The following is a 10,003-nucleotide window of genomic DNA, read 5'->3' on the forward strand; positions in this document are numbered from 1 at the left end:
CATAGATACACAACAAACCAAACGAAATATAGAAAGTTGTGATTTTTTTCGCTTTCCGGTATGTTGACCAGCGCGACAGGGGGGCGTGGCATACATGTTTCTCTTGCTTTCTTCACCTGTCAAAAGAAACAATGTAATCTCACGCGGCGCTGTGCTGCTATCGCGAGATCGCACTACGCCCCGCCTACTTTTAATGAGGGGTGAAACATGCAGGTTTATCGACCAATGAAAAATCAGCAAGTGAAAAACATTGCACCTGAAATTCAATGTAGCGAAAACAGTGGTATAAGTATCGAGCTTTATAACATGTTATCAAGTTCGTGTTTTTAAATGATTGTTTAGTAGCAATTAATGATACAGATATATTTCCACTGAAATACCACACACGAAAGCTCATCGTGCATTCTCTGAATTGGACGTATCTGTGTGATGACGGACTTATGCTTGTGATTTTGAATACAAACTGAGTGACATAAGAGAAAGTGAAAAAGAAACTTCTTAAGAATTCTCCATGATTTTTCAAGGAAGTACCACGGATAATCTACCCATGGCCTACAATCCGTTTTTCCTGCACCGACCCTCGGACTATGGGTCACTCCTGGCCCAACAACAATATCTCTCCAACATAGCCCTGCAGTCCCCGGGATATGCAGCCTCCCTCCTCCCAAAGCTGGGCCGCAATCCCCTGGGTGCAGATATGCTGCACTCTCTGGGGTCTCGCCATCTCAGAGGTATGGAACCCCCAGAGACTGAAGTCCATGACGACCCAAAAGTGGAGTTAGAAGGCAAAGACCTGTGGGACCAGTTCCACAAAATCGGCACCGAAATGGTCATCACCAAATCTGGAAGGTATAACATTTATAGAATTAGTAATATCTATATATAGAGCTTATAATTAGTATAACCTGATCTGTTGTATTAGTTATTGTTAGTTTGAATTTGCATCTGACAAATTGATTTTATTTTATTTATTTATTTATTTATTTATTTATTTATTTATTTATTTATTTATTTATTTATTTATTTATTTATTTATTTATTTATTTATTTATTTTTCGTTTGTTTATTTACATATCTACAATGTACCATTTCATCAAATTTTCGTTTTTATTAATTAATTCAAAAATTTATTCCTTCCTTTATTCATATACATATCTTATTTCATGAGATTTCTATTTCAAAATCATATAATTCTAATTTTATATCTGGGCATATATTATATTACACGTGAAATACAATTCCTTGTATATTTAAAATGAAATATAAATAAACAATAACAGTGAAATACAAAAACAAAAAATCAAATAAGGTAAAAATCATAAATACGTATTAAAACATATGATGAAAACAAGCCAGTATTTAAATAACATGTTTTGCTTTTTAAATTCTTTTGAAAATTAAAGCCAAGCAAAGTATTTTTTTTATTGTATGCATTCTTTATTTTTTCATTAGTTGTATTCTATTTAACTTTAAATTGAATGAACAAATATGGAAAAAGTCGATTGATCTATATTTTATCTGATGTCAGCAAATGGGTAGGGTTAATGGACACAGAAAAATAAAGTATACATATCAATTTACATTAGCGTTCATCCTATGAAAAGCTTAATGCACAATCACATTTAAAAACAGGATCTGTGATACTTAATCTCGTTAATATTTTACGATACTGTGCTTAGTGTCACCCCACAGAATACTGTCGTAACTAGTACCAGCCGTGGTCATTTCTTATCGAGCTAGGGGTGAGGATGGGGTTTATGATTTATCGGAGATCGCGCCCGGGTAGGATTAAGGATGCGCTCCCGAGTTAATTTCTTACTTAAGATACATTGATGACAAGTTCTTGACTGAAGGGCCATATGACTGTAAAATAATCCTCGCTATTATTGCCAACCGATCACACCGTATCATAAACGTACGATATGTCTCTCTCAGCCTCTTATTTAACAGCGGGGGGAGTTTTGACATGTACTTGGTATATCTAAACTAAGGAGCATAATTAGCATATCATTTCCTTTCTGCAACCAGTGTTAATGGCACTTCATTTCACTACAGCACCATAAATCTCGTCTATATTATTAATATGCGATTACATTGATTATTTTTTATAAATAATTAAAACGAAATCCCCTGTGAAAAAAGTCGCAGATTTTTCATATTATACATGTATCCATTACAGTAAACGAAAGAGTCACAGAGAAAACATTTATACAAAAAATATTATTTAAATAATATCTACAAATTCAAAATAAGTACTTTTATGAATACTGTCACAATATTGAACAAACAAAAATATTTAGAATATCTGCTTCAATAAATATCTAAGAGAAGTACTAGTATAATATTAAAAATATTATTTTACTTACTATTATATATCTAGTTTGAAATATATCACATGTTTTATCATTGATTTCTAAAATGTTTATATATCAACTAAAGTAAATAGTATATATATTTTTTGTTTATTTACAGACGCATGTTTCCCCCATTCAAAGTCCGAGTTTCCGGATTGGACAAAAGAGCAAAATATATTCTGTTGATGGACATCGTCCCCGTTGATGACTGTAGATACAAATTTCACAACAGCCGCTGGGTGGTGGCAGGAAAAGCCGACCCAGAAATGCCCAAAAGAATGTATATCCACCCCGACTCCCCAAGCACGGGGGAACAATGGATGCAGAAAGTGGTCTCCTTCCATAAGCTGAAACTGACCAATAACATTTCGGACAAGCACGGCTTTGTAAGTACAATATACTTTGATCCCATAAGAATAATTTGTTAATTTGAGCGTAGGAAATTCGATTAGGAACGGTTTTCGCAATCAGGGTCTATTTGGCACCTGGGCAAGATTTGTTAGTATATTACATATAATTCAGTTACAAAAATGCCGCAAATAGATCGGCCCTACGTGTGGTATAGTCACCTAGAACAATGGAGGGATACTACACCCAAGTTCACCATGGCGGTCAAACGAGTCCCGAAAGGGAGGGATGCGCTCAGCAATCAAAATCTATTTACAACCCGCGGTACTCATAAGGACGATAAAAGAAATTTGGTCCTGGGAACACAAAGGGGTGGATTAATTTAATATACACCTTTCATGTTGTAGACAATCTTTAGCTTTATTGAATTTGTAGGCATGTGCTTTTGCAATAACCGTATAAATTAGGCAGAAATTGCGCTTCCTGAGAAGATTTTCTTAATGAAACTTTCTTGTGAAAAAAATCTTCAAATGCACGGAAATAGAAATTGATGCAAGCCCACTTTTTAATCTTGTATTAAAATAGTCTTCGAATTTATTTTGAATTTAAATTGTTATAGATAGTTTTAAATTCTCTGAATTTTAAAACTTTAATGTAACACATGTATTCTATTTCTATTTTTGATTCTAAATTACTATATCCATCCATCTGTTTAATATAAAAAAAATATTTTCCACTCTTCTTTCCTCATATTGTGAATCAACGTAGAGCAATGGTGTAAACGTTAAAAGACTCTCTAGTACATGTAATCGAACATTGCATGCTACTGTTAATTCTACCATTTACATATTGTCAGAAGCCCAATCAAATTTCCTTAAACACGTCATTTATATACAAAAGACCCGTTAACTTTAGCAAATGAGTTTCCCTGATAATTCCGAGTATCGTCACTTAAGACCAAATAAGAGTAGGGAAAATCGCGCTTTTGGAGCGAGCTCAATGTGATTGCGAGATTACAAAGATCCTAGAAAACAATCCGGTAATTCCACCTCCATAAATGTCGCGATGATGTTGGTCAGCGGGAGAAATACGTTCTATCGGTAATGGAAATCTTTTGCAAGGTTGTGCATAAAGTTTGGATGGTAGCAGGATTCGACACGGCTCATATGCAGTGCCGGGTTCAAATCAATTCGCCTTTTAAATTGTGACAGATCGTACAAGATGAAAAGACCGGAGAATGACTGAATTCATGCAGAATAATCGCTTACATAGGCTTGCATATGCTTTTTGTAAGACTACCCCGCTCCAATCAATGGACGGGGTGTCGGGCTTGTCGTAATTAGACGAACTATTTGCATCTGCGTATGGATAATTCTCTTCCCATTCGATCAAAGGCTTGGGAGTTTATTAACATGATATCGTTGACGGACAATATCTTGGCAATGACACCCTAATTTGTATTTGATATAACTGCTAGCCTGGGTTGAGACGGGCGGATTACAAAGATTTGATAAAGCTGCGATAACAGTGTTAGAGAGACGTCCAATTTTACCACATATATGCGAATGACCGAACAACTGCTGAAAGGACTACTAACGTTGACGCCTCTGAGTAATAATACAATTTAATATCTTGTAAGGGACAAATACTCCTTGTCGCCACCCCGAGAATTTCGATTCATTGAAAGTGAACTAAAAAATAACAAATAGAGTCTTCCCAGCGACAACATTAGGGGGATTAATCACACATCGCGCCCGATTAATGCGCTTTTGACAAAATCTAACACTGAAATAACAATGCTTTGCTAATCATGTTTAGTTTTACCTAGAAGCAAATTTCATAGATATTTATATCAATTTATTATTATTTTTTGACTTATTATTTTTGCAGACGATCCTGAATTCCATGCACAAGTACCAGCCTCGTTTTCACTTAGTCCGGGCCAACGATATTCTGAAGCTTCCCTACTCTACGTTCCAGACTTTTGTCTTTAAAGAGACAGATTTCTTTGCAGTCACAGCGTATCAAAACGAAAAGGTAACTATCGCCATCTTCCGGTCGCCATCATAAACACGACAACCGCTACATTACACAGATCCAAGACCCCCAAATATTCTTTTGATGACCACACCAGACTCGGAGTGGACATCATCGCAATTAATTAGCGAGAAATTAGCGTGTGACAGAGACGGTTAACGAAGCCCTACCAGAGCCATGTTATCACTTACAGAAACAAATGTTTGGCTCTGCTTCATTTGGGGGGATGGTGTACATGATTTCTTACAAAGAGAGACCAAAGAACCCTTATCGGCAGACACCTTGTTCAAACAAATCGAACGCGATTTGTGGTATCAGTCCCATCACAATGTGTTTCCTTGGGTCCGGCCAGGCGCCCGACACGTGCGCGCTACGTATACAAGGCATGTCCGTGATTGCGCCTAATGACCAACTAATTAGAACACACAGTAGATGTATATTTTCTGAAGCACCAAATCGGCTATCAGTCCCCCATTTGATTGAAAATTCCAGGCTCTGGTGTGCCTGATTGCATTTAATGCTTATTGTGATTATTTGAATTGTTTGTTGAATTGTGAGCCATAATATCCCATATGGCTAAATTCTTTCATAATTTTTAATTTCATATTTTCAATTTCAGATCACACAGCTGAAAATTGACCATAACCCTTTCGCCAAAGGTTTCAGGGATACTGGCGCAGGCAAAAGAGAAAAGAAGTAAGCCTTCATTGCAACTTTAACAGTTTTCAAAAAAATGAACCAATAATTAACAATTCAAAATATTTCAATATGCTAAGATATATAACTAAAATCATTTTTCTCTCTGCTTCATTAGAAGGGTGATCACACAAAATGGCCAGTCAGTGTTGGTATCTCCAGACAAATCCCGCTCAGATGACGCCCAGAGTGACGACGAAGACAACGAAGAGATCTGTGTCGATGAGACAGACGACATGCATACCGATGTGTCGTCTGCTAACCAGCTCAAAAACCTAAATAAAACTGGTAATTAAGTTATCCAAATAACTTCTCGCCTTCAAATAATTTTTTTATGATTTAAACAGTATTAGAAGTTGATTTAAAATTGACAAATTTTAATAAGATTTATTTTTTTCTCTTCTAGAACAAGAACTTATTAGTGCTGCAATTCCAAGTTCACCCAAGAGACCTGAATCCCCGGTCAAATTATTCGACAGCGAGAAACCAGCATCCCCCACAGAAACTGAAAAAGTTTGCAAAAGGGAGGAATCACCGTCACCGACCCGGGGGGACGAGTTTAACCGGTCCGACGTCAGCAATTCTACATTCAAGAGTCTGAGTGACCACGAAGGAGAGAGTAGTGACGAAAGTATCCGTGATGATCGCCGGAAATCACCAGACTTATCCTCTAGTGCTTCCCCCATTGACAGCATCTGCAAAGAACCAACGAAACCACCCAATGTTACGGTGGTTCAACCCTCCGCCACACACGCAATGTTTCCATTCATGTACCCATCCAACGGGCTTTTTTCTTCACCGTCTTCGATGCCTTTCCCTCTTGGGCACATGTTCGGAAGCTCTCCCTTTTCTTCGCAGCTTCCATTTTTCAGCACTGGACAAAGTGACATTAGCAGTTTACCACCCGCACACCCGTTGTCGCTCTCATTGAGTTCCCTCTCCCCACATAACCAGACTCTTTTACAACCGGCATACTCTACCGGAAGTTCATTCACAGGAAGCAGCTCTTTCTCTCCTCCTCACGCACAAGGGACCCAAATCGGACCAATGTTCACATCTCGCACCAGTCCAAGATTTACACCTTATTCCCTACCATCCACAAAAACAACAATGTCCAGTTCAAACTCCCCAAACACTTCCGGTTTGGGACTTGGTTGTACCCCTGACCTGATTTCACCACGTACGCATGGATATGGTCATCATTCACCCCAAAATCGTAGTCCCGTGTCTCTAAACATTCCCTCATCTTTTGACACTCAAAGTAGAAGTAGTGAACTGCAAAGTATGGAACGGATGTTGACCGGACTCGATCGCAGCAAAATGATGCCGCACAGCCATTTAGAAAAATAAAAGCCTTACACTATAATCTCTACATTGAAAAAACAACGGGTGATATAACATAACTAAGATTTTTTATTTGTCGTATAATGATTTGTTTTGATATACATTGAAATGATAATTGTCATGTTTTGTGTTGCTTTCTAGTCAATAGTCTTTGATAGAGGTCTTTAAAAAATTATGATTGAAACATGATAGATTGAAAATAGTTCATACGAGCATTGTATATTTGTATAGATTGAAGTATGAATATTTTTTTTCGGAATTGTATATCGAATTGTTACTATAAGTATACATGTATATTGTTATTGATTTATTTTTCTCTGTTACCATTGTGTATGTAAATCGTTACTATATTTCATTACGTTCTCTTCTCACTTGGCGTAACAATATTGCCGAGTTGTAACAGGGCTCTTTAATATTCATACGGGCATAGTGCAATAAATTCGTTCCTTTGAATATGAAAATAAAAGTACTGAAAACATACACAGTTTTAATCTGTTGTTGATCTTTTAAGAACTCTTAGCTGTTAACAGTTGTATTTCAAAGGATGCTTTAAAGTTACATCATGATTTTGATAGACAGAGAGCAGTATAGAGAGAAAATTTTATGTTCACGTGTATAGTTTTCTAGATTTTGTGAAGTACTATATACGTTACCGGTACATGAAAGAAAAGCAGATTTTGAGATACACCTGTGGTCTGAAGAAAATAAGTAGACTAAATGTTTGTAAATTCTTTTAATCCCGTTTCAAAATTGCAATACGAATATAGTAAAGCTAATTTGCATACCTTGCAAGTGTACGGTATATTAGGTCTTTTGTTACCTTTTATAGCTATCTTTGTTTATCTACCCGTATCTTGCGCAAGAGGTCTTTTGGAGTCGGTCGATGTTCACACCGATAGAAGTCCTCGGTGTAGCGACCTTTGTTTCCAGAAATCAGAGGGTCTCTCTTCAACCCTTTGCCAACATGGCTCGACTATTTAGAGTTCAGATTTCCGTTCGTGTCGTTTACAATTTGTTCACCTTAGTTTCAATGGACGTGGTAGATAATTTTTTGCAGGTGTATAAATCGACAGGTTGGTGAATAGGAACCAGCGAGGCGTCCCCCAAAGCTCTTGGTGGTTCGCCCACAACTGGGTTTGTATAGTAGCATGGTGCGGGTCAGCAATATTTTGTCGTAACATGATAGCCCCCAAAAAAGAATTCTTAGGTAATATACCCCCTTCACAGGGAAAAACCAGATAAAATATGACCCTTTCTACTCTGCCAATATGTTCTGTGTGCTGTATGTCAAGCAAGGAACATGTAATTTGGAATTATTTTAGTCGATTCAACCATTTTCATTCACTCTTGTAAGATTTATTTTAAGAAAAACCAAACCGTCAATAAAAACAAAATACAACAAAAATAGAGAAATCAAACCATATTACATATTTTTAATTTTCAACATATGAAAAAAGATGTTGACAACTAAATTTTAACACCAAGGTCATAAAAAGATGAATTAATTAATCTATTTAATTTCTATCATAACTTTGATGATGAGAATTAATATTATTTTTACCAATTTAAAAGATTGGAACATGTAGTTAGATGGACTATTTCTATGTAGAAATACATTAGTTTGCGTGGTAGGGATTTTTTTGTATTTTAACTTATACATAAACATATTGATCTATAAGATTCATTCTTATAGCAAGCAGATAATTTTTCTTGACAGTCTCTTGACTTAAAAAAAATCAATGAAATCCGGAAAATCTGCGTACAGAAGATTCCCAGAAGCGTGTCGTCCTTAGTTCATTGGAAGGATTAAGATATTGCTAAACACAGTATCAAATTTTTCAAAGTCCTGTTTTATGGAAATGAACTAAAAAGACCCAATTTTCCTCCTAATTTGGACATTGTTAACAGTGAATATGTGTTATTGGGTAGCGATTTAGCAGCGGCTGAAGGGGCGGGAAATTTCATGTAAATTTTGAACCCATTGAAATGAAAACCATATTTTGGTCCAGAATATCCTTTGTTATCGAAGACAAAGTTGTGACAATTTTTCCAACTCCCAATGCTCCTATTAACACTATTAACAGCGATAGTGTCCGTATTTTCAAATATGGTTGTCAAAATTCAGCAAAGAAATACTACAATAATTGCAGTTGAATTGTAGTGTTTGATTTCCGTGTGTCAAACCCCCATAGCCCCATCTGTCGACCAAGGCTATGACCATGCAGGCTTCTCCCAACATATCCAAACAAAGAGGAGGCAGCCATGACTGTTTGCCATAATTTCTCTATTTATTCAAATTTTTTTTCATATAAAAATTCCCTTAATAAATTTTAAGAATTCTTTTGAAAAATTGCGTTTAACATTTTCTTAAAAATTGTGTCTTCTTTGATTGAAATTTTCACGAATAATTATTGAAAGATCTCTATGTTTAAAATCAGTGAAAAAATAAAAATTATTTTCGTTAATATTAAAAAAAAACAATTTGTCATTTTTTATGAATCTAATATATTAATTATATTCTTAATAAATTCTAAATTTTATTACATATTAATCGGTAATTTCTAGATATCTTAGAAGTATCATTACAGATAATGAAATCATTCTTTTAATAAATATAAAATCCTTTAATTTTTTTTTCAAAGCAAGTCGTCTCAAGTGGTATTAATTAAATTAATGGGCGGTTTTCTTTTGACCTAACATTTCTCAGACGTGGGGATTTCAGTGCAAAGATATAAAAGAAAGTAAAATCGTCGTAAAAGTCTTTAGTTTTGATCTATATGACCTTAATTACACTGTTAAGGGACCAGAGATACACAAGTACACGTGTAAATTTAATTCCACTACATTGTTGTAAAAGTGTTTAACACCAAATTCAATGCTGAAGGAGAAAATCGCACAGCCTGATTTCACCGATAAAAAAAAAAGCAGTAAAAACGATTTGTATCTTTTTACTAAATCTCAAACTTAAAATTAAAATTAACTCTTTTAATTTTGTTACCGACTTTGATTAATTCATAAATAAATTAGTACTCTTTTTGGTTGAATTTTTTATGTTTATTTAATCTGCTAAGCGGTCTGTTTGATTAAGATTATCGTGAATTCCTTCAGGGAAAAAACAACATGAACCGCGACAAAATGAAAGAGAAACCCCTTGTAAAACAATAATCAGGGACTAGCAACTTTATTTATGACTGTTTTTCTTTGAAGATGTAACTCCGAGTGAT

At 35.4% G+C, this 10,003-nt stretch overlaps 1 protein-coding gene across 1 annotated transcript; it reads left to right on the forward strand.

Annotated features, from left to right (window-relative positions):
* Positions 1 to 278: 278 nt before the first annotated feature.
* On the forward strand, positions 279 to 7,259 carry LOC128187849 (T-box transcription factor TBX2b-like). The gene is made up of 6 exons (XM_052858481.1): positions 279 to 849; positions 2,473 to 2,740; positions 4,593 to 4,739; positions 5,359 to 5,435; positions 5,554 to 5,723; positions 5,842 to 7,259. Exons 1-6 carry the CDS (start codon positions 512 to 514, stop codon positions 6,783 to 6,785), a joined length of 1,944 nt encoding a protein of 647 aa, XP_052714441.1. The 5' UTR covers positions 279 to 511; the 3' UTR covers positions 6,786 to 7,259.
* The last annotated feature ends 2,744 nt before the right edge of the window (positions 7,260 to 10,003 follow it).

This window comes from Crassostrea angulata, chromosome 6 (assembly GCF_025612915.1).
Source record: "Crassostrea angulata isolate pt1a10 chromosome 6, ASM2561291v2, whole genome shotgun sequence".
NCBI classification, from domain to species: Eukaryota; Metazoa; Mollusca; class Bivalvia; order Ostreida; family Ostreidae; genus Magallana; species Magallana angulata.

Coding starts and splice junctions, on each gene's coding strand:
- LOC128187849 (XM_052858481.1), top strand. CDS start 512: ATGATTTTTCAAGGAAGTACCACGGATAATCTACCCATGGCCTACAAT. Junction 850..2,472: donor GTCATCACCAAATCTGGAAG/GTATAACATTTA, acceptor GTTTATTTACAG/ACGCATGTTTCCCCCATTCA. Junction 5,724..5,841: donor CAAAAACCTAAATAAAACTG/GTAATTAAGTTA, acceptor TTTCTCTTCTAG/AACAAGAACTTATTAGTGCT.